A 24,828-nucleotide genomic window follows, 5' to 3' on the forward strand; every position below is an offset into this window, starting at 1 on the left:
AATTAAAATGTATTAAACAAATCACTATATATATATATATATTAATAATGCCGAATAAGAAATTCAAACAATAATATTATAGAGTTACACAATATATAATATTAAAATGGAAATTGTATATTTAAAATATTTGTAATAATATCAAATACATTTATAAAATGAAAAAATATCCGCAAAGACGTGCGGGTTAAAATCTAGTTTCTATTAATGTTGAAAGTTGAAACACTTGTTCACGTAAAGGTTGGAGTGAAGATGATGAAGTTTGACTAAGTGATGGATGTTTCCATGAACACCAAAATGCCATTGGCTTGAGATGAGTGACGTCTTAGACATTTTAATTGGAACCAACCCAAAAATGACTAGTTCGGATCGTATGACCTTTTTACTCGGCGGTTCCCATTACTACTCGTGCGTATCGGTTCGTTTTTGATTCCTACCCGAAAAAATGCATACCTTACAATATAATATTAAAAAAAAACTCACGACCATTACTCGAAAATGGGTTGAATGGGAAAAAGATAAACTGTGTTACCACTGTTGGATATTTAAGTGAATCCTTGTAACCATTAAAGAGAAGCATTGTAATTGTTTAGATGAACAAATGCAACTGTTTGTGATTGTAACTATTAGTGGTAAATGGTTGCAACTTTTGGCGATAAACCATTGTAACCATTGGTGATTAAAGCCTTTGGTGATGAACCATTGTGACTTTTGTCTAACCAATGTAACTGTTGGTATTAATGGTTGTAACTCTTCACTAACCATTGTAACTATTGGTGCTAACCATTGCAACCCTTAATACTCTATATAAAGAGTTGTGGGCTATGGAAAATTATAACTTGAATCACAACTTGTAAAACAAGATTGAAGATCAAAAACTAATAGTTAGTAAAAGAGAGAGAAATGAAGATTCATTATTGTTCGAAGATTATCAAAGATTTTTGAAGAAACACATATAAGCACTTAAGTTTTATTTGTTATTTTTGTATCTTAGTCTATAACAAGAATGAAACTTTGATTGTCTTATCTACAAAGGCTTGGAATAGGGTCGAAATATTCTTTAAGGAAAGGATGGCGATTAATCATTATCCAAGTATATAGTTCACACCCATTCGGGTTACCAAACCACAAATAATTAACCAACAACCACGAGACGACTTCAACTTACATGTTAGCTCTTACCACTGAAGGTGAGTTTACAACTCAAACTCGGGTTAGATAGTCAAACATGCAAACTACATTACCACTGGACCACTTTGATTTTCATGTAAACTCTTTCATATTTAATATATGATTCAGTAGTTCCCCTTGGACTTGCAATCATCTTTAGGTTTCTTGTTAAACTTCTGCTTTCTTTTAATTATATGCATAATGTATCAATCTCTGACCAAAAACATAACAAGAGAGAAACAGCGAAGTTTACAGAGTATCTAAAGAGTTCGGCTTTTATAATATTCTTTCGGTTCAGTTACTTCTAAGATTTTCCATTTTTAATCTACTTTTGAGCCCTACACCAGTTAGAGTCTATGATTAGCAGAGACGGTGAGATGCGGGGAAGTCGGCTGAACACATGAGTTTTTTCAACCATTTTGTTCCCACTACGATAAATATATTTATTGAGTTCTTTAAGATATACACACATCTGTATATATACCAATACAATGTACATGTAACGGAAGATGGATGAACGTGACGGAGCGGAGCGGAGCCGTTTACTTTAAAGTCAATGTGCTATATACAAAGGCCGTTGACGTTCAATATTCCACTATATGCTAAGTCAAATAAGTTGAACCTAAACTTAATTCTTCTTTGGCATGTTACATACAAAAATATAAGTGACCTGGTGTAAAGAAAAACTAAGTGACCAACATTGCCTTAAATAATTGCTCTAATTAGTTAAAGATGTAGCATAAAAAGAGAAGCATAATATGTAAAAGACTAGTCAGTTTATTTTGAGATACAGTTCCTGAACTTTCGAATACAAAGGCATTATATGTAAAAATAATGTATGTTAAATTAGTATTTTATCTCGGTGAACACCAGAATAAGATAAAACCAAAATCTTCTATTCTTTTTGGAAAGAATGTAAATATTCCTTTACGTCAAGATATCAAAACTGCTCTCGGCATTTTCAATGAGGGAGGCATGGGTTTATACCTAGAACTTCCATGAAACTTGGTAATCCCAACTCGTTCCGCTTGAGGAATCATCCCTACCATGGACATATATATAGATCCTGAAATGCTCGTCTATAACCTGGTACGTAGGGACACAAATGAGTGGGATGTTTCACGACTTCGTCAGTTATTCCAACTCAACGATGTAACCCATATTCTTGGCTTGAGGCCTAGTCAGACTCTCACACTTGATGCTTACGTCTCAAACTATACTAAATCAGGTGTTTATACAGTGAGGTCCAGGTACGAGTTGAGCATAGGTTCTCATTCGAGAAATTGATGAAAAAAATTGGAGACACCCTCTTAAAACGTCATACTTCATCGTTATAGTTCACTTTTATTTTTAAACTAAAAATGGACCCGTGCGTTGCACTGGTTACTGTTTTAATTTCACGATGAGAAACTTTTAGTGAAATTGTATGATTTTCTTGCATATCTTATGTGAAATTTATTTTAGGAAAAATAATTTGTTTTTTCGCATAAGTTTTAGTTAGTACTTCTATTTCAAGAGTAAATACAAAGAATTTGAAAGTTGAATAAAACCAATTAAATCGATGTAAACGTCATAGATTTTCTTAAGCTCTTTAATGTTTGTAACTTGCTATGTTGTTCTTCTTGTTCATAAATATTATAATGTTTTCATGGTAATTTGGTAATGTTTATGTTGCCATTGTAGGGTTTCAGAATTAATTTTGGTGTGTTTTTTTATCTTTTATATATTTTGGTTTCATGGTTTATTCATTTTTAAAATATCTCCATTTGAGCTCTATATATTTTTCTATATAAAATAGATAAATTCCATTATAGCGGTGAGTTTTCCCAATGTACGACTCTGCTATAGAGTTTCTATATTTCAAGCAAAAAATGTAATGGAATGATATTTTCAACTCTATATTTAGAAACAAAAATACCATATATGTATATTTTCCCTTAAAAGTATAGGAACTCTATTATTTAATCATACATTGAATCAAATTCACATTTAAAGTATAATTTCTCCACTTTAGAAGAAAATATAGAAAGGTGAATTGGAAATAATCTTAGTTGTTCACCAATAGAATATATATTTTTTACAGCAAACGGCTATTATGGATACATTTATGGATCAACATTTTTATCATGTAATTTAGAGGTAACAAAACTATTAATATTTTATATTGTTTGATACTGCTTTGTTTCTTGTAGCCACAAAAATATATGTGCATGATAAAGACTATGTTTCTGAATCTCATTTGTGTGAATGACTGTTTAAGAAAATAACTTGCAGTAGCTATTGTAATAGACATGAAGAAAACATAATCATAAAGAAGTTTTTGTAATTTCCTTTTAAATATATGATATTCAATCAGATATATAGATTGGAGTCTCGTTTTCTCTTCTTTTTTTTCTTAGTGATTACTCAATTTTCAGACTTTGGATCTACAGTTATAGTAAAAACTATTCAGAAAAGAAAGATACATATAACCTTAAATTATAATTTTATGTATAGAACAATTTAATTACATAACTAGAATAATACCCGCGTTGAAACGCGGATTGTTTTTTCTTGACTGAACTAATAAAAAATATGTATTATATATACAATATATTTGTTGATTATTGTTTTTTTTTTAATTAAATATTTGTTCAATAAATATTTTCAGTTTGGTTCTAAAAGCGAGTGACTGAAGTTGTATTAGCAATTTAGCTAAATTATTCATGTAAATTCATTCTCATAAAAATAAATTATTTTTCCATTTGAGTTGTTATATTATTAGAAATACATAAATATCTCATATTACTTATATGGTTTCTTGAGATCGTTCAAACTTTGTGAAAATATATTAATAATATTGTGATAAAGAGATTTTAAAGAATCATCAGTGAACAGTTATATTATCTTTTGACTTATGAAATTATATTTTTATTTCTAAGTCGATCTAATAATTTACTGTAAAAAAATTGATCTAATTATTTATTTAAATGTTATACGTGCAGATTTATTATGGTGACTCAAGTAACTAACTTTTCTTTACTATTTGAAATTTATTCAAATAATTTTAAATATGGTAAATTAAGATTATCTGTGATTAACTATCTGTATAAAATCTAACTGTTTCTTAAGTCTTTACGTAAAGACTTAACAATTTTTCCACAAAATATGGTAACATACAGATTCTTAACCCAATCAATATCATATACTATTAGTAGATTAAGTAATTAAGTCAATATTAAGTATATTATGTAATCAATGTGTATATTAAATGGTAGGACTATGAATAAGTCCAAAACTTAAATGATAATTTTCATGGTAGATAAAAATATGACTCTATTTTGATAGAGTATATTATATTATACATATATAAGATTTTTAATAAAATAAAATAAAATTAAATATTTATCTTTACATCAAATAAGAGAAAATTCATTCCCGTTTGTTCTTAATTATTATTTTAATTACTTGCTACTCACTTTATAGTAACAATATAGACTTGTTTTATTAAACTGATTCAGTTTTAAATAATTTTCTGAATTCATTATTTCTTGATGATTTATTTTGTTTATAACAACTTAACAAAAATGAATTATAAAAAAATAGTAAAACCAAAAATGTAATAAGATGATGCATGAAACTTGATTTTTTTTTTTTACAAAACACCTATAAATATCAGTTATGTCAATGATATAATAATATATTTTAATGACCAAACACTAAAAATTATGTCAAATAGGTGTTTGATTTTCATATGACCAAACACATATATAAAAAAAACATGACAACATCTTAATTTTCATGATTATTTATGAAGAATGTGATAACAATAAAATGCTACTAAAACAACTAGGTAAGAAACCCGTGCGATGTCGCATGGGAACTCATTTATAAAAAAAATATGCCACATTTTATATAATTACTTTTGGAAAATATATGTGTTACAAAATCATCATACATGCATTTTTAGATATTTTTATAGGCTACTTGTAATAAATTACAAATATGTCAGTACCAATTAGTAAATGCACACATATTTAAGTATCTATGCATTTAACCTATTATCGTGAACTAATTTTTTTAAAAAGCATATGCCATTTTGTAGAACTTGCTATTATATAAAGTATCTTATTTTGCTGTCAAAGAAGTTCATTTGTCATCAAAGTATACTAAAATAAGGAGAAAATTACATATTTTTTATTTTTCATGAACAGTAAAGATGTATAATATAAGTAAAATGAGAAATAACCACATACCAAATCAATAAAAAAATATTCTAAATGAAAAAAAAACATGTGATCCACAAACCATAGAAATGTATATTATAAATTTTACTTTATTTTATCCCTAGATTTTGATTATGATCTATTTTTCTACAAACTTGTAGATTTTTCATTGTATTTATGCATTTACAAATGTTATTTATGACATTTCTTTAATCATGATCAATCATACTATTATAACATTTCTTTAATGATTAATAGATAAATTTATCCTAATTATATGTTAATATTTCATAATAGATTTAAATTGTGGTAATATTTCATAACACAAAATTTATATATTATTAAAATACAGCAGAATCATTTTAAATTATACATCTATTATATATTTAAATTAATAAAATAATATGTAAATAATGAGTTTCAGAAACTACACGGAACACTCTTAATGATATAAATAATTATTGATTTATTATTTGAATTCTTTCATATAAACCATAATTAGTAATTTTAAAAATGAATTATATGACCATTCTTTTGTTTGCCACCTTTCACTATTTCAAGTTATGACCTTTTATAAATTAATCTAATAATCTTTCAACTATTACCAAAAACAAATATAAATACACACAAGCGCTTATGCATGTTACGTTTAATAATGGATGCACACATTGACATGAACCGGTGTAACCTTTCATCACACAAATAATGGCCATGGCTTTTTAATTTTATTCTTGATCACTAAACCAACAAACACTAAACGGTTGACCAAATTAAACAGCATGCAATGCATTCATTCGGGCAGGTATGCCAATCCACTTACGCTTCCACAAATTTATTAAACTATCATATTCTAATCTCAATGTCATTCAAAAGGATATTGTGTTACCAAAATTTACAGGCTTTTGTGACATGATCACAAATGAAAAAATTATAAAAAAGAAAAACACACCTTAAAAAAAACACCTTTCATCTAGTAGAAGAAAATTTAGACTAATAAATTCATTGTTTCGTTTAAGATTTGTTGCTAGCCAAACACGAATGACTCTTCTTACAATTTTTTATTAATAATGTTTCATTTGAATATTTTTTAAATATTTTTTTGTCAGATAATCTTCTAAAATATTTAGAACCAGGCAGGGGCGGACGTAGGTGAAGACGTACGGGGTCACGTGCCCCGTCTCTTTTTTATTTTCCTTGCATAATGTATACAACTTATGCAATGCTCCTCTAAACCTACAACTAAATCTGATGAAATAAAATTATGTGCCCCCGTCCAAATGGCCTCTTACATCCGCTATTGGAACCAGGTAACTACACAAAACTTTCTTCGTCACTGTTTTAAGAGTTTGTGAAAGATTTACAGTAAGAAACTCATGGACATGGATTATTTATAGATTTTCAAAGCTATATACAAATAGTCATAATTTTTCAGATTATAGGTAATTATTTTAAAATGGTATCTCTAAAATATTTTTTAAAGAGACACATCATTACAAAAAAATACCCTACATTAAAAAAAATCATATGATCAAAAACAAATTTTAATTAATTGTGAAAAATTACAATAAGAAACTCAATAACATGAAATATTTATAGTTTTCCAAGCTATGTATGAATAGTCACAACTTTTTCGATTATAAGTAGTTATTAAATGGTATCTTTACAATTTTTTTGAATATTCACATCTTTTCAATTTTAAAAAGATACTTATATGACTGGTCACAACTTTTCAATAGTCACAACCTTTCAACATAATTGGAATTCACAACCTTTGAAATTAATTGGGATTGCTATTATTAGTAGATTACGAAGAATAGTAGTAACAAATAATTTGAAGTTATATTAAGTGAATGAAAAAAAGAGACGTCCATTGATATTAAAATAGAAAATAAAGAAAATCAAACAATCATATATCATAAATTTTAAAATATCACTTTAGTCTAAAGTGTTTTTTTTTTTTTAAAAAAAAAATTGTCGCTCGTTTCTTCTTACTTTTATTCTTCTAGTTCTTTGTGTTTGTTGTTTCCACAGTTCTTTTCTATAGAAGTTGACAAAACAGAAAAAAAAATTCAAGTAATGTATTAAGTTACACATATAAATAAATTTACAAAACATAATATATATTACATTTACTTTTATTTCTTTATGAATTTTTAAAACTTTTATATGAAAATTGAAATTTTCTTTTTTAATTTTATCTCAAATAAATCAGTTTCGTCCATAATTATATGCACATTTTTGGAAATATCTTCCAATCCTTATTCCTGTGAGTTTATTTTGAATTGTCGACATTGATTATATTAATATACTAGATTATCTCCCGTGCTTCGCACGGCTATGTTCAATATGAAACCGAGAAAATGTTAAATATTAAATTTTCTTTTCCACAACAATTACAAATTATTAGATATGATGTATCACCGCCTGTGTGGATCAATTTTACTGTCTTTATATTATTTGATAATGTTATATTTTCTTATTTAGAGCTAAATTATTTTCTGTCAAATATTTTATGAACCTAATAACATTGGTGCATTCAAATTTTAAAAAATAGGTTGAACGGGGGAGAGGTTACACAATAATTTTTTATATTATTTTAAAATGGTTACATGTTTGCAATATATTTCTAAAATATTGAGATTAAATTTTATTTTTGAGATTAAAAGTATGAATTTTTTTTACAACTAAAATTTTGATTTTCAAGACTTGTTTTTATTTTTAACCACATTACTTATTATGTTATATTTTTAGATTAAAAGTCATAAATTGAGATTTTCTTAATCCAATAGAAAACTGTTTTATTATTTTAAAGGGTTTATGGAAAGGTGTATATCTAACACTATTAATTATCTTATGTCTTCGATTTTAAAAATCCGAGGAAATTTGTAAAAGAAAACTTGAGAAATTTTAAAATTTATTACAGAAAATAATTTTAAAATTAATTTTTTTTAACAGTTGCAGACGTTCAGGTTTAAGCAAAAAAAGAGAGTTGCAAAGACTAAAAAGTAACAAAATTACTGTTTACCTGAATTATGAATGGTCAAATATTCTGCAACTCCATCTAATTCCATTCGTCTTCAACCCTTGCAACCTTGCTCAGAACATATCTTATCCTAATTTTTCTTTGATTGCTCACATCTTCTCATTCTTCTTTTAGCTTTGATTTCTCGTGCATATCTACAGCAAATAAAATAGTTTCAAAAACTGAATAGTACAAAGATTGATGCTTGTTTTTTTTTGTTTACTCAGATTTTGCAGCATAAGTTATGAAACTTAATGATAAAAGTTTCAAATTTATGTAGAAAAAAAAAAGAAGATATGAAGAAACCCGTCAGAAAGAGATATGTCTGTAAAAAATTGTTGTTGAAATATTTTACAGTTTGGTGCACAAAAGAGAAGAAACGATTTTAATTTTTCAAATTGAAGTGGGTGATCGTGGCTTTGAATGAGGAATAGTTTAGATTTAGATCTATGCAATTTTTTTTTCATTGGAGAAAATTTAACTGTATTGATAATGTATTTTAATTTAGTTTTAAAAATTATATTGAAGCACAAATTATGTGTCAAAATTTGATTGGCCATGTGACTTGTGCTTTAGTATATAAGAGATATGAAAACCAAATTCATGGGTGCAAAACTGTTAAACCAATATTTTTATTTGACCTTGCAAATAATTGTTTTTTAAATACTACAATTAAAATAAAATTATAGATTTGTAATTATTTTAAACCCATATTTTAATTTAGCCTTGTAAATAAGATTATTTAAAAAGAAACACTACAATTAAAATAAAATTATTAAAAATGTAAATATTTTAATTTGTATGAAAATTATCTTAAATTAATATTTTTATTTTGTAATTATATTAAACCCACATTTAGGAAAATAAATACTACTATTAAATAATTATTTGTACTTGGAATTTCTTTGTTTACACTTTTGTTTAAAACTTAAAAAAAAATTACTATTAAATAACTATTTAGATGATAATTGTTATTTTGCACATGTCACAATCATAAATATATAATTTTCATGCATCGCAATCATATTAATTAACAATTTGGAAGAACCAAACTTTATATAATAAAATTTTATAATTTAATTTAATTATTAATCAACTTATCTTATATTGCTAATATTTTATTTACTAGATATATGATTTTTTTTAACCGAATGTATATGTTTTAAGTGTCAACGCGCCAAACCCAAAAGGCAAAATGATATACCATGGATTTTTTCACTGTTAGCAAATGTATATATGAGTGTTTTAGGGTATATTATATTGGTCTGAAGTATATTTTAGAGTATTTTCAGGTACAAGTACGTTTTGGAGAACTTTGGTGATTTTGGAGCATTTTGGAGCCATTTTAAGTGTGGATGGAGAGCTTCCCATGGTGCGATTGAGATGATCCTTTGATACAAGATAGAGCTATGAGCGTCGATCGATACTGAACCACGAACAGACAACATGGTTGCGACTCTTGTGCTGACAAGGAATTAGAATGGAGACCTGCTTGTCCCCGGGGGTTCATATGTGTAATGCAGCAGGTCAGAAAATAGATGCACATGGGGCTGTAAACCTTGAAGCATCTGCTTCTGCTGAGGTTGATAGAGTTCTTCGATAGAGAACTATAGTAGAATTGTCCAGGCTTAGTCAGTTCTATACCAACAGGTCTACGATTCAACCTCCAACAATCCATGGAGTTGATATGAAACCCGCCTACTTCTCTTATGTGGATCACCACCCCTTTCATGGTCTTCCTCATGAATTTCCTTTAGACCATATTAAGACACTAGAAGAATTTGTTTTGGGCATCCAGGAGCATGAAGCAACCAAAGACTACATCATCTGCAAGCTATTCAAATATTCTCTTTCTGGGAATGCGGTAAGTTGGTTGAAGCTCCTACCACCAGGATCTCTCACTACCTGGAATGATGTCAAGACTGCGTTTCTGACTAAATTCTTTGATGATGCAAATCCTGGAGAGATAAGAGATGAGATTTGGACATTCTCTTAGGGACCTACTGAAACATTCACAATCTCTTGGGACAGATTTAGGAGATACCAAAGGGACTGTCCACATCATGGTTTTACAGAGATTCAGCTGCTGAAATAATTCTGTCAGGATATTGATGCGTGATATCATATAATGCTGCATACTGCAAGCGAAGGAAACTTCAAGACAAGGAAACCAGAGGAAGCTAAGAAATTGATTGAGAACTTGGTATCAAGCAAAATTACCAAGAATTTGGATATGCACAAGATAAAATCGACTGCAATGGATGGTGACAAGATTGCTGAGGCCGACATTGGTTATGTATATGAAGTCTCTTTGGTGGAACAGGCTATAGAGAAGAATGAGAATCATGACCATATTCAGAGGATATAATCTATAATGGAAAAGATCCTGAAAATTTAGCAGAAGATGAGTGACCACTTAAATCCGAGGTTGGATTTTGTCTACAAGAAGCTGACTGGAAAATTTGAAGCCTTGGACACCCATGTCATGACGCTAGATACCCAGGTTTCTCAGACTGCAAAAGCTATGAAGATGCAAGAAGCTCTGGTTAAAGGGAAAATTGTAGAAAGTGAGAGGCACTAGGTTGATGATATCTTAGATAATGATTCCAGGGAAGTGATCGAGTATGAGAACTTGGAGGAAGAAGCTTTTCTAGTCAAAATTTTCATATCCATTGGCAGCTCACATTGGCGTCGATCGACATCGTCAGCCAAGCATCGATCGACATCTTCAGCTGAGCACCGATCAACAATATCAGCTGGGCATCGATCGACACCCCCTGAAGAGTACAGGAACAGTGAGAATTTAACGACATTCAGAATTTTCTGCTCGACACCCACACCCTCCCATCTCGTACAGTGTTAAAACAGACGATATTGATCGGCATCATCACGACGTAATCGATCGACAACAACAGAGGAGCACCGAGCGACATCAGCAGCCGAGCAATGATCAACAATCTCCTATGACATGTCAACTGCGTTTACCAGACCTCGATGCACACCGCTTGAACAGAACTCAAAACCCATCTCAGACATCAGTTTGTTTACGAACAGCATAAAAGACCAATCAGCAACCTGCATATGCACCAGAGCAAGAGCAATTGACTCTAGTTGAAACCTCTTTCCTTGAGAGTGTTGATCGACGATATAAACCAGGTGTCGATCGCATCAAATGGACGGACACGAACCTGTCATGGAACGGCAGGCAACAAAAGAAGGGATTCCAATTGGGGAAAGAGTGAGATCTAGGAAACCCTATATTCCTTAACACCTCAGGAGACAAGTTAACAAAGTGGAATTTGATGGATTTCACAAGAGGGTGAAGAGGGTTCTTAAGGATATGTCTTTCGAGGTTGCCTATCATAAGTACAGACTTGGTAATTTTTTCAGAGAGAGCAGAGAGACAGATAAGGACATTGAATTGCTATTCAACAAGGTCAGCCGTAAACCCAAGAGGACACTAAAGAAGGAACAAGATCCTGGAAAGTTCTTGATTCCATGCTGTATACATAGCCAGAATTTTGCAAACGCCCTCTGCGATACTGGATCTGCAGTCAACATCATGGCCATCGACACTGCTGAGCTATTAGGACTAAAGATGGAGCCTTGTCAAGATAGTTTCACTTTCTTGGATAACTCCAATGAAAACTCAGCAGGAATGATCAAGAATGTTAACATGGAGATAGGGGAATGTATTATCTATGTGGACTTTCATGTTGTGGATATCAAATCAGGGAAGACATCTCCACTTATTTTTGGAAGAGCATTCATGGCTACAGTGGGGAATTTTGTGATCTCAAGAAGAATAAGATGTGCCGGACTAATGTTGATGAAACTGTCTTCTATGATCCCGTGGAGAAGAAGAACACTGAGGAGTTTATTTCATGAATAGAGATGTTTGAAGATCCAGCACCTACAGTTGATTCAAATCGCGAGCTTGCAAAACTATGATTAGCATCGTTCGACATTCATATTTCAGCATTGGTCGACATTCAGCCTTCAAAATCGATCGACACGAAGCCATTAGCATCGGTTGACACCATTCGAATTTCAGAACAGACCAAGACTGAAAAGTCTAAGTCTAGAGGAAGGATTAGGAAGATGAAGAAGAAAAAGAAAAATAATGTTGATGCAGATTGCGTGTCACTAGTCCCTTCGCAATGTCAAGAGGGAAGTCTTGAGTATAGAGTGCGCTGCAGAGGAGGTCCAGAACCTTTTACTAGGGTTAAAGTACTATGTGATCCAGAGCTGAGAGAGAAAGGGAAAATTTATGCAAGAGCTTTTATCAACTGCATCAACAAAATGAGAAAGAGAGACATTGAGACTTGTTCTGAAGAAAGTTCACATTCTCATCCGGTCCAAATAAAATCTCCAAAAGTCAAGCTAATGACAAAAACATAAGCTCTGAATGGAGGCAACCCGTTTTAGGTAAGTTTTAATTATTTATTTTTTATGTTATACTGATTTTCGCATTTATTTATTTCAGAAAAAAGATGATGAACAGTGACGATACTGTAGCAGAGGCAATGTAACATCGATCGACATTGTAGCAGAAACGTTGATCGACATTGTAGCAGCGATACTGTTCATCGGCAAAAATAAAAATAAAAAAATAATTTCTGGTTTTATTTATTTCTGATTTTTTGTGTTATATTAATTTCAGGTAAAAAAAAGAGAACCGAGGAAAAGAGGTTATATACCATTATGGACCGACACCTGATCATCGTCGGTCAACACCACTTCACATGAGCATCGTGCGACACCTGATCAGTGTCATTCGACAAAACATCAAGAGAATCGATCTATGGTCACTTAATTGTGTCTATCGCCATTCACATCCAGCGAGCAGGTATATCATCTTACTTTGTTTAATTTCATACTTATGATTTATTTTTCCACCAATCTTAGACTGTATAACAATGAGGACAGTGTTTTTTTTTTAATCTGGTGGATGTATTACTAATATTGTGCTTTATTTTGAGTTTTATATTTATTGAATTTTATTGAGTAAAGAAAGGGATGTGGAAATTTTTCAATTTTACTTACTATCTAACCACTCTCTAGCACCATTCTTTGAGGTTATTGACTGCAAGGTGTACTGAATGGAAATGCAAAAGTGGATCACCTGCCAATAACATCCATGCTAGCTAAGAAAGTCCGAAGGAACCAAAGCTGACTTCCAACCTTAATAAACTTAACTTTCTTGTCTTGGGGCTTGGTTTACATTGGATTAGATTCTTCTGTCAGGTCTGAAAGGTATAAGTCTGGAAATTTTTCATTTTCTTCTCTCCTCTCTTCGGCATCCATAAGAATAAAAGATTAAAATGGTTTCATGCAGTTTAGAGGGGTAGGAGTGTCTCATGCGACTCCATTATTCTTGTCTAATGGAATGATCACACATTGTTGGAAGCGAGGGGTAGAAGTGTCTCCTGTGACCCCACTATTCGCCTACACTTACCAAGAAAAGAAAAAGAAAAGAAAAAAAAATCGAAAAAAAGATGAATAAGATCGACTGCATTAGCATTGGATTTAGGATAAAAAAGATTCAGATAAGAGATATAAGAGGAAAAGAAACCATAATAAGACTACATGTGTACTTAGATACTTACTGGAGTAAGAATCCACGTGTCCCTTGATCGATACTCCAAGATTTAGCCTACACGTTTAAATGCAGAAATAATGTCAGTAAAAGGGTATGTCAGACGGAATCAGCTAAGCAGTGGGCTAGATGGTTTGTTTGCTAAGCTAAGGTCTAGTACATGAAGTGCGTCTAAAATTGGCACTGATTTGATGTGGCTTGCAGCATTGCAGAGGTAAAAGTAGGAAGTTTAAAATTGTGTGAGTCCTTGTTGTTTTCAAACCTCTTTCACATATTTATTCTTGTTTTGCTTGAGGACAAGCAAAATGGTAAGTCTAGGGGTGTGATATACCATGGATTTTATCCACTTTTAGCCATGGTATATGAGTGTTTTAAAATATATTATATGAGTTTGGAGTATGTTTTAGAGTATTTTCAGGTTCAGGTACGTTTTGGAGCACTTTTGGTATTTTGGAGCCTTTTGGAGTCTTTTGAGGTACATAACTATATAGACATATCAGATTTTTATATATGGATATAGACCTTCCCACGGTGAGATTGAGCTGATCATTTGACACAAGATATAGCTATAATATAGCTTTCCAATGTCACTGGTTTGAGGTCAATCCAACGGTTAGATCAGAAGTTATGCATGTTTTACTGAAGTGTGGTTAGTTTGTCTCGCGAGAGAGAGCTGTTGAGGAGATGAAGAAACGTCGATCGACGACACAGCTTTGGTGTCGATCGACGGTGATGCCAGAACGCGGTCCGAGTATATTTGAAGACCGACTAAAGCCCAGAAGCAACCATAAATTACCAAGATGCCCTTGGATGATCTAAAACCATATTTCTGTGTTTTTAGGCCATTGTTGATGGCTACGCTTTCTATTATTCTATTCTATTATTTTATCTTAGGTTTGGAGAGAAGATCAACTCTCTTTCAGAGATTGATTGGAACTCTATTGGTTTTATCATTGATTTCTTATCTATTATTCAGACTATGATTTGTGTTATTGCTTCCATGTCTCACAATTCACCTATAGGTTTAGGGTTCAAATAGGTTATGAAGAACTAGCCCAAAATATAGAACTGCTAAGTTGTTAGTGATATACATCAATAGAATTGTTCTTACTGCTTGTGTTCTAGTGTCGCGAACTAGAACTCTGATATTAGGATAATTAGGCGCAAGCGAAAGCATGGTCTTTTTACCTGTATTGTGCTAGGATTGCTAGAAACAAACGGAAATTGATCTAGGAAACTTAGTGAACATAATTCAAACATGCTCGGTAAAGCTTGCTGGAAGGAACATCGATCGACAACCCTATAGGTGTATCGATCAACATTTCGAAAGGTGTATTGATCGACTATCCATTGATAGCATCGATCGATACTTTTTCCAGATCGACAAACGACAGTTGAGATCTGAGATCCAGATAGTAGATATTCTAAACAAACAGAAGTTGATAGAATATTTCTTAGTTTGAGTTTTATAATATCCAATACTTATCTCTAGCTTCTATACTATTATAATCCTGATTATCTGAATAGAAACCCTAAGTCTACTTATTGCTCCTTATTGATTACAACCTCAACCAATCAAACAACTGTCTTGTTCACCTTGCTTTCATTTATTTACTGCCTTATAAACCGTTTGTCTAGCTTAACATTAATTTCTAAAGTCTATTGTGTGACCTAGCTCTCTGTGGATTCGATCTCTAAATACTACAACTTGACCTTTTGTTTGAGAAAGTACAAATCACTTAGGGTAATTTGAGTGATATCGCAAAACATATTTATTTTAGTGAAAGTTCAAATTTAAAAATCAAATGTGCTCATTTACAGGGCAAAACATATTTTCCCAAATTGCATAACATATTAAATGTGGCGAGTTAGTTGGTTTTGACACCCTATCTTAATCATAATTTTCTAAAACAAAAATCCAGATCAGAACCGCTGTGGAAATATTATATGAGCTGGGTAATCTCAAAAAGTCAAGTCAACTAGATATGAACATACTTCATTTAATTCTATATATTACGTCTCTGTGCATGTATCTAAGTTAATAAGCTACGTTGATGATGGCGGCGCTTCTTCATCTCAGCACTCTCTTTTCACTCTTAGCCACAATCCTTTCAATCGCAGAAAGTACGTACAAACATAAAACTCCCCAACATTGATTATTTACTAGCTTTAACCCACTTCAGTTATTTTTAACTCACTTACATCGTTTTTTGGTTCTGTTCTATCATTAGGTATAAGCATTGACTGTGGATCAACGGGATCCTACGTTGACTCGAACAATGTAACATGGGTCGGAGATAAAGGCTTCGTCACGACCGGCGAGCCCATGAAGATTCCAGACGTCATTACGAAGCCGATCAACACCCTGCGGTACTTTCCAACTGGCCAAACCAACTGCTACACCAACATTCCGGTGACAAAACGCCAGAAAACACTCGTGCGGACAAAGTTTTACTACGAAAACTACGATGGTAACTTTTCCCCGCCATCTTTCGACTTGGTTTATGATGGGAAACACCGTGATTCTGTTGAAATCACTGAGTCTTTACTCAACAACGAGGAGACGTTCTATTACTCGGAGTTGATATTTGCTCCGGCTAATGAGAGTATTAGCGTATGCCTCATCCGTACGTCTCCATCCGACAACCCGTTTATATCGTCCATCGAGGTTTACAGCTTAGACGTCGGAATGTATGCCGATCTTGGTCCCAGTGAAGGTCTGATTACCCGACAAAGAACTGCTTGCGGGGCCAAAGAGAGTATAAGGTAGATATTGCCTTACCTTAACAAAAAAAAAGGTTTGGGGTTTCATATATGCGTATTTAAAACATGGAGCTCTAATTAAAGTAAATAATTGTGTACATATAATAATCGTATTCTTAAAACATATAATTATTTCAGACAGGTAAAATTTTTAGTATCTAATTAAAGTAAATAATTGTTTACATAAATAATCGTATTCTTAAAACATATAATTATTTCAGAGCGGTAAAAAATTTGTGAGGAGATTGAGTCCTTGTAACCAAAGTTGGTCCCAACTTGAAAGAGATAATGGCAAGGGCCAGAAACTTTTTAAAAATACCGATTTAATTATTGTATCTAACTTTCGTGTTTGAACTTATTTTAGCTACCCGTTAGATCCTTACGGTAGGCCATGGTACCCGTTAGGTGCCGATGATACACTGGCCGATCTAACAACCTCAGCCCCGTCGATAGACATCACAGGGGCGTCAAACAAGCCGCCAGAGGTTGTTATGTCGAAGGCATCGTCATCGCTTGGGGAAAGCATAAAACTCTCTAACTTGGCGCTCCCCTTAACCGGTCTACCGGTATACTTGGCTCTTTACTTCTCGGAGCCTCAGACTCTAGGTCGCACCCAAAGACGGTCATTCAACGTTTTCTTGGATGAGACCCAAGTTGGTTCCGGTCCCATCATTCCGGTTTTTGGGAAAGCAACTCAACTTGTTTTGAGAGATGTAGTGGCCACGTCAGGGTCCCAAATAGTATTTCAGTCCACTGGTGACTCGGTTTTGCCACCCATCATTAACGGTGTGGAGCTGTTTTCGATAAGTAACAGCCGGAATGGTGGAGGTGGAGGTGGAGGCCGAAGCCAAAGCAGCGGTGGTAATAATGACTTTGGAGGTTAGTCTTTAATTTTAGTTTTAAGTGAAATAATAGTATAATATTGACCAATCAAACCATAAACCCCCCATCACCTTTTGCTTGAAACATATTAATATATTTTGTTTCATATAATGGTAAGTTTTTTTTTTGGGTGCAAGTATAATGGTAAGTTAGTAACTAATTATGTTCGGGAGGAGTGGCAACATAACTACGAACGTTTTTAATCGTAGAATTCCCCTTATTTATTTAATGTGACACTATTTTCTAATATGAAATGTATGGATTGTCAAAATGAACTATAACTCATGAACTAACTCAATTCAGCTTGATTTTTCATGAGCACAAATTCTATTTTTTAAGTTCATTTAATAAATGAGTTTAATGAACGAGATTAATTAGATCACGAATTATATGAACGGTTTTTATGAACATGAGCCAATTCATGAGCTTAGTCATTTTTATACTTAAAATTATATATATATCTTATGTAAAAAAGATAATTTGTATATTATCATATTTATCTTTTAAAATTAAAATGTAAAACCAAATTTTTTAAAGATATATATTGAAAATTTATAATAAAATTTTATATACTCATCATCTCATATATATCTTTAAATTTAGATGTAAAACAAAATATTCCTAAGAGATAATTTAGAAATTACTCGTAATTATCTTACTTAATATTTTGTTTTCATTTAAATTTTATAAAACATAGATAAGTAATATAGAAATCATACTTTTAATTTTATAAAACTTATTTTAATATTTTAGTTTATGATAATTAATTTTTTATAATAGATCGCAAGCTAGCTCGTTTATCTCATGATCTAAATGATATGAGTTCAAGTTTACATATTGAAGTTCAATTAATAAATGAGCTAAGCTGAGCTACCTTATGATAGATCTGAACTTACTAAGAGTTGAACTGAGTTGAGCGAGTTAGCTCATTTTGACACCCCTAAACGTAATTCATACATGATCCACACTATTGATTAAAAAAAACAATTGCGAGCAGAAATCATCCGTAGTTAAGGATTTTGCCCGATTTCATTCGGCAAATAACTCCTCGTTTTAATAATGGTATAATACATAATTTAATTTTACTATCTTTACACAAAATAACTAACTGGACACCCTTCTATGATGGCTATAGGTGAGGCAAAAAACAATGGAGGAAAGAAGAAGAAAAACAAATTACCACTCATTCTTGGAGTTGCGTTCGCCTCTGCGTTTGTAATTCTCTCATCAACGTTTGGAGCTATTTTCTTGAGAAAGCGTCAAAATACTAAGCCACAGTCCAATACCACACCAACTACGTCCACAGGTATGTATATATATAGTTGATGACTAAGCGTTACGTTGATATTACTGGATTAAAAAAAGTAGCACTGATGACAAGTAATCGTTACTATCTGTATATTTTCAAGAGAATGGGACAGGCACTGGAATGTCACCTCTAGTTGAACAGCAATTTGCTAGTGATGCAGACCACTCTTATGTTGTTCAAGATGATCATCACTGACATTGGTTCCTAGTTGTCAACGAGCTACATCCATGTGTTTTTATTCTACTTTTAAAATTTATGATATTTTTCTTTATAAATAGTATTCTGTTTAATTGTTATCCGACCAACAATTGTTATTAAACTCATGTTTTCATCACATTCTTTTTAAAGATATGGGCATTACCACTGATTTCAGTGATCCAAGATGGTTTTTTTAATATTTTCTATATACACGAATATGGATCATGAGAGTTCCAAACCGGATAGATCATGATATTAAAATTAATTGTAGTACATATGGAAAAGAAGGAAGTAGGTAATGCATGCCGGAGTTGGTCAGACTTTTTTAATTTAAATATATATATATATATATAATCTATATATCATTAATTATTATAAGAAAGTTGGCAGTTACATATATCTCGTTAAAACATATAGTCATACACATTGCAAAAAGAAAGAGTTTGAAGCAACAAGTAAATAATTTGAAAACTTATTATAAACCCTGATGTAGTTCAAGCTAGAAAGCTGAACTATAAAGTCATCACAGAAGCTTTAGCCATAGCCCACGTCGACCATGCTTTCCATTTACGTGTCTTCCTCTACCCTTAGCTTGTAGCTGCTATCTCAGTTGCCTTACATGCATATTGCAACAACCCACTTCTGAAGATTTTTAATTTCAAAGAAAATGGATCAAGAGCGATTTTTCTACAAAGGAATTATTTCTCTAAATGTGGAAACACTTGATTTCTTCTATCGAGTTGAAACAAATGTGGTCTAAGCCTCTAAGAAAGTATTCGATTAGAGAGGAAAAAGCAGAACATTGACTTTCTCTGAACGGGTGGTTATTGTCTTGCGTCTTGCGGGCTTGTTGCTCGCATTAGCGTCAAACCAACGAAGATTACAAAGCGGTTAAGTTGTTGTTGTTTATTTCTTTGTGTGTCAAATAAAACCTCAAATTGTGTGCAATAACTGTATCAGTGTCAAAAGGTCAAAACCGTGTTTGCTATATAGTATCGTAACTGGAAATTATTCGATTAATTAATTAAATTTTTTTTGTTTGCTAAGAAAACTAATTAATTTGCAACTTGCTGATAAAATAGACTAACTTGCCGGTCACACTAAGTGATCAGAATTAAATAAATCGACAACCACGAAATGTTTATTTGGTCAGTCAAACAAACATGGTAGAGGGAGCTCATGAGAACCCTAAAATTGATTACTAAAAGAAACAACAACAATGCATATTCCTGACACTGTAGCATGAGTTTGAAAAGGTCAAGATTAAAATGCACATAATGTAGGAATATCCTGTACTTGCCGGTTGTTGATAAAATTATTATTTCTCAGCTGGACAATAAAAATGTCAAAGCTATAAAATGTTTTCGTGTTCGATTCCAACTTGGTTTTAAGATACTAATAGACAGCTAAATTCTGCAGATATATCATATATAAAAAGATGCGTGCACAGATGTTGTATAGAGAGCATTAGTTGAAAAATTAGCTCCCACCATGGCTACTGATTCTCTTTTTCTTCTCTTTTTTCTTTCCATCATAACCCTCTCTCAAGCGAGTAAGTAAACTCTCTACTAACTTGTAATTAAACTCTTCGTTTAAATAGTTTTCAATCTTACATATTGTAAGTTCTTTCTTAGAACCCAACCAAGTTAGTTTAGTACACCAAAAAAGTCTTGGATTTAATCGTTAATCTGAACACCTTGGTCGGGATCAATCGACATGATTAAAGGGTCCTTTTCATGTTTTATTTTCGTCGACTTGTGTTTAGTCTTTTGTATATGATGCGGTTTCCTATAAACGTTTACGAAAGGCTTTTGTTATCATATGGTCACAAAGATCTATATAACGACTTTTTTTCAAAAAAAAAAAAGATCTATATAGCGACCGTGTGAAATTTTCCGAAACCCCATCACACATTAAGCGTGAAACAAATGTCTTAGTCACGTTTTTATAAATGATGATTTTTCAGAAAACTTCTTACTGCAGATTATTTTATGCTAGGTTCTAAATTCACTTTATCTACAACAGAAAAAAAAAATCATCATTTATTCAATTACACAATTTTTTTAGTTACGTTGTTATATCAAATAGCACTTCATTATTTGCCTCAAAGTTGGATACATAATCCATTTTTAGCTATATATGATTCACATCATCATCATCATGACACTATCATGATTCATGCATGCATGATCAATTTCAGGTGTAAACATAGACTGTGGAACGTCATCATCGAGCCTAGACGCCAACAACATAAAATGGGTCGGGGACAAAGACTTCATCACATCCGGAGAATCGGCCACAGTTTCCTCCACAACCGTAGAGAAATCCCTCACCACACTCCGGTACTTCCCAACCGGTGAATCCAACTGCTATAACATTCCGGTAACAAAAGGGGGAAAGGTTCTAGTGCGCACGATGTTTTACTATGGGAACTACGACGGGAAGGCTTCATCCCCAACCTTCAGTGTAGTGTTCGAAGGGAAACACCGAGGCACCGTATCGATATCTTCGGCATTCGAGCCTTACACTTTAGAACTGATATTTTCCCCAGCCAGCGGAGAGACAAGCGTATGTTTTGTGCGCACCTCTTCGTCATCAAACCCGTTTGTATCATCCATTGAAGTTGCTGACTTGGCCGATGGCATGTATGACGAGCTTGGTCCCGGTGAAGGTTTATTTTACCAACAACGAGTTGCGTATGGGACAACAGAAACTATAAGGTAATTAACATTATCCAACTACGTACTTCTATAACTAACATAAATAGTGTTGAGTTTCATGATCAATGAGTAAATTGGCATATATCCTCCAGTAATACCCTTTATTTTTTCTAATTCTTAATGTAGACTTCTGAAAATACCTTTCAATTATATTTTCTTTTAGTTTTGTGTTCATGGTCAAAAATGTTCTATTTATTTACAAAAAAAGTGTTTTATTTCAAATGAAATGATAGTATCTTCCGTTTTAATCCCAAAATGTTTGTAAATTGTAAATGTATATGGAAAAAAGAAACCATTTGAAAAACAAATGATGATAAGAAAACGAAAAAAAATTGAAAAAATAAATTTTAGTGTGAGATTTTTAGAGTCTCTTGTTGTGTGAGTGAAGAACAAACCCTTTAGGGTGAAATGACTTTTGAACTGATGAAGGGAGAATCTGATGAAAAAGAGTGTAAGTGATTTAGAAACAAGAGATTATAGAGATTGAGAGTATAAGAGATTGAGAGATTAATCTTGATTGGTAGAGCATAATGCAGTAGCAGCATGCTATAGAATCAGTATGCTGCAGGAGCTGTACGCTTTTTGCTAAACTGTTTAATAGGATGATTGTTAGAGCTCTGTGAGTATGCTATTTAAAACTATTATAAAAATTAGTATATAATATATAATATATTTATTTTAATGAATATATTCCTATTATATATATATAAATATATAAAATTAAAATATAAATAATTAATTTATTTTATCAATAATTTAAAAATTATGATTATATCGAAAAATTATTTTTAAATATAGATAGTTTAATTATAAAAGATATATTTAAAAAATTCACATTTAAAATAAATAAATTATATAAATTAAATTATATAAATTAAATTATATTTTAAATGTGAAATATTATTTTTTCTAAAAAATATTTTATTGTAAATTAATTTTAGAAATGCAAAAATTTATTTTCTGGTTATATAAATAGTTTTATCATATTATTAAATAAAATAAATAAATTAATTACACATTTTCCTTAATTTTATAAATTATAAATGCAAATACTCTTTTAAAAGCTTCATATGAAAGCATTGGCCATAGAGCATTTGGAGACTATTAGCATTTAGTAAATACTTCTCTAAATGTTTTTCTAACAATTGTTGATTGGATAATGTAGAGCATGATGCTAATGCTTATGCTCTACCAATCAAAGCTAAGTAACCAAGAATAGAGTTTCAAAACCAAGAACACTTTAGATAATGAAGGAGAAGGGAAATTCCCCTTAACTTACTTAAGTTAAATCTGTGTACAATGAGGACTTTTATAGCTAAATACATAAGACAATAAAGATTAAAGAAATATGAAGAGGACAAAGAGATAAGGGTCCAACAGCTCTAAAGAGATAATTAAGGTTCCAACAGTACTATTTTGAATTTTAAACTTTGAACTTTTGGACTGTAGTGAACAGTGCTCGCGAATCCTTACAACACCAAAATGTTCAATGAAGGTTTTTCAAAATCGCCCACTTTGATGCCGTAGGGGATATGTCTTTTTTCTCAAACACTGTTCTTTTCCCTTCAACATCAAAGTGCTCAATATAGCTTTTTTGAAGTGCTCACTTCGATGTTGTAGGTAAATCTGTTTTCCACTTCTCTTTTGCTCTCTTTGTCTTTGATTCTTCCTTCTTCATTTTCTTCAAGTTAACATTTAGTAACTAAACAAAACACATATACGCCAAATTTAAACAACAATCAAGACCATAATCTCATTAACCATAAAATATGTAAAATGGCTAGGATTAAACCTATACTTACAAGTTAATAGCTTCTTGGGTTTGGCTATATAAGAATAACTTTTTCATTTTCTTTTAGATCGGATCTTTACGGTAGGTTCTGGCTGCCTTCCGAGATAAACATATTGTTGACAGGAGTACCGTCAGCAGCTGCATCTATCGATACCTCTGATGCATCAAACAAGCCGCCTGAGTCCATTCTTCGTAACTCTTGGAATGGGGAAAGCTTAACACTATTCGACGCCACTCTTCCTACGGGAGGAGTTCCTGTTTACTTGGCTATGTATTTCTCGGAGCCACTCGAAATGAGTGTACGATCGTTCAACATTTTGTTTGGCAGTAAGAAAGTTGGTACGGGTCCAATTGTGCCAGTGTATGGAAAAGCTACCCAAGTGGTAGTGAGAGACGTCGTGGCCAGCTCAAGCTCCCAGCTAGTGTTCCAGTCCACAGCTAGTGCACTTTTACCCCCCATGATAAATGCGTTGGAGCTCTACGTGATAAGTTCTGGTACAAGTGGAGATGGAAGCGGTAATGGAAGTGGAAGCGGATCAGGAACAGGTGGAGGTGGTGGGGAAGGTGGAGGAGGCGGATCTGGGAGTGGCGGACCTGCAGGTTTTTTTGAATGAATTTTTCAGTGATTAGTCTTGGTTACGGAGTAAAATCCCAAATTATCAAAAATGCCTTATATATATAGTTACCTACGTAATTTAATATATAACTTTTTTTTGTTTAACTTTTTCCTAAGGCTCTGGTGGGACTGGAAAAGGGGGAGGAAGCAATGAAGGGAGCTCAGGTTGGTAATTCGAGTTTTCTTTCCGTTCTAGCTTGCGATCTTGATGGGTTTATTAGTTTGATGAAAGTAACCCATATATACAGGAGATATCTTTATGCATTTATAGATCATAAATGAAGAAATGCAAGTAAAAATCAGTACATTCTGATATCAATGTAGGTGGGTCAAACAATGAAGAAAAGAAAAGTAAACTGCCAATTATAGTCGGTGCGGTATCTGCGGTAGTGTTTGTTATTATTGTATACGTTATCGTTGCTATTTTCTTGGCGAAACGTCGCAAAGGAAGGCTGCAAGGACTAACATTGCCAACGTCTACAGGTAGACATTGGTCTCTTGATATGTTTAGTATAATTTGTACTGTATACAAAGAGTTTGATCTCTTTGTTT

At 32.2% G+C, this 24,828-nt stretch overlaps 3 protein-coding genes across 3 annotated transcripts in view; 2 read left to right on the forward strand and 1 right to left on the reverse strand.

Annotated features, from left to right (window-relative positions):
- LOC103873310 (uncharacterized protein At1g24485) lies at window positions 1–19,322 on the forward strand. Its single transcript, XM_033272659.1, is given in 5 exon segments — window positions 1–16,120; window positions 16,228–16,762; window positions 17,124–17,673; window positions 18,782–18,947; window positions 19,051–19,322. Coding segments are annotated over 5 exon segments (1,416 nt in total). The 5' UTR covers window positions 1–16,050; the 3' UTR covers window positions 19,146–19,322.
- Window positions 1–24,828, reverse strand: part of LOC103873306 — a 728,778-nt gene that overhangs the window by 47,238 nt on the left and 656,712 nt on the right. The gene's annotated exons all lie outside the window — the stretch shown is intronic.
- Window positions 17,396–24,828, forward strand: part of LOC103873311 (uncharacterized protein At1g24485) — a 12,619-nt gene continuing 5,186 nt past the window's right edge. Inside the window, exons 1-4 of the mRNA XM_033272624.1 lie at window positions 17,396–21,868; window positions 23,728–24,260; window positions 24,394–24,441; window positions 24,601–24,759. Coding sequence (XP_033128515.1) covers window positions 21,564–21,868; window positions 23,728–24,260; window positions 24,394–24,441; window positions 24,601–24,759 — 1,045 coding nt within the window. The 5' untranslated portion in view covers window positions 17,396–21,563. The remainder of the gene's footprint in view (window positions 21,869–23,727; window positions 24,261–24,393; window positions 24,442–24,600; window positions 24,760–24,828) is intronic.

This window comes from Brassica rapa, chromosome A06 (assembly GCF_000309985.2).
Source record: "Brassica rapa cultivar Chiifu-401-42 chromosome A06, CAAS_Brap_v3.01, whole genome shotgun sequence".
NCBI classification, from domain to species: Eukaryota; Viridiplantae; Streptophyta; class Magnoliopsida; order Brassicales; family Brassicaceae; genus Brassica; species Brassica rapa.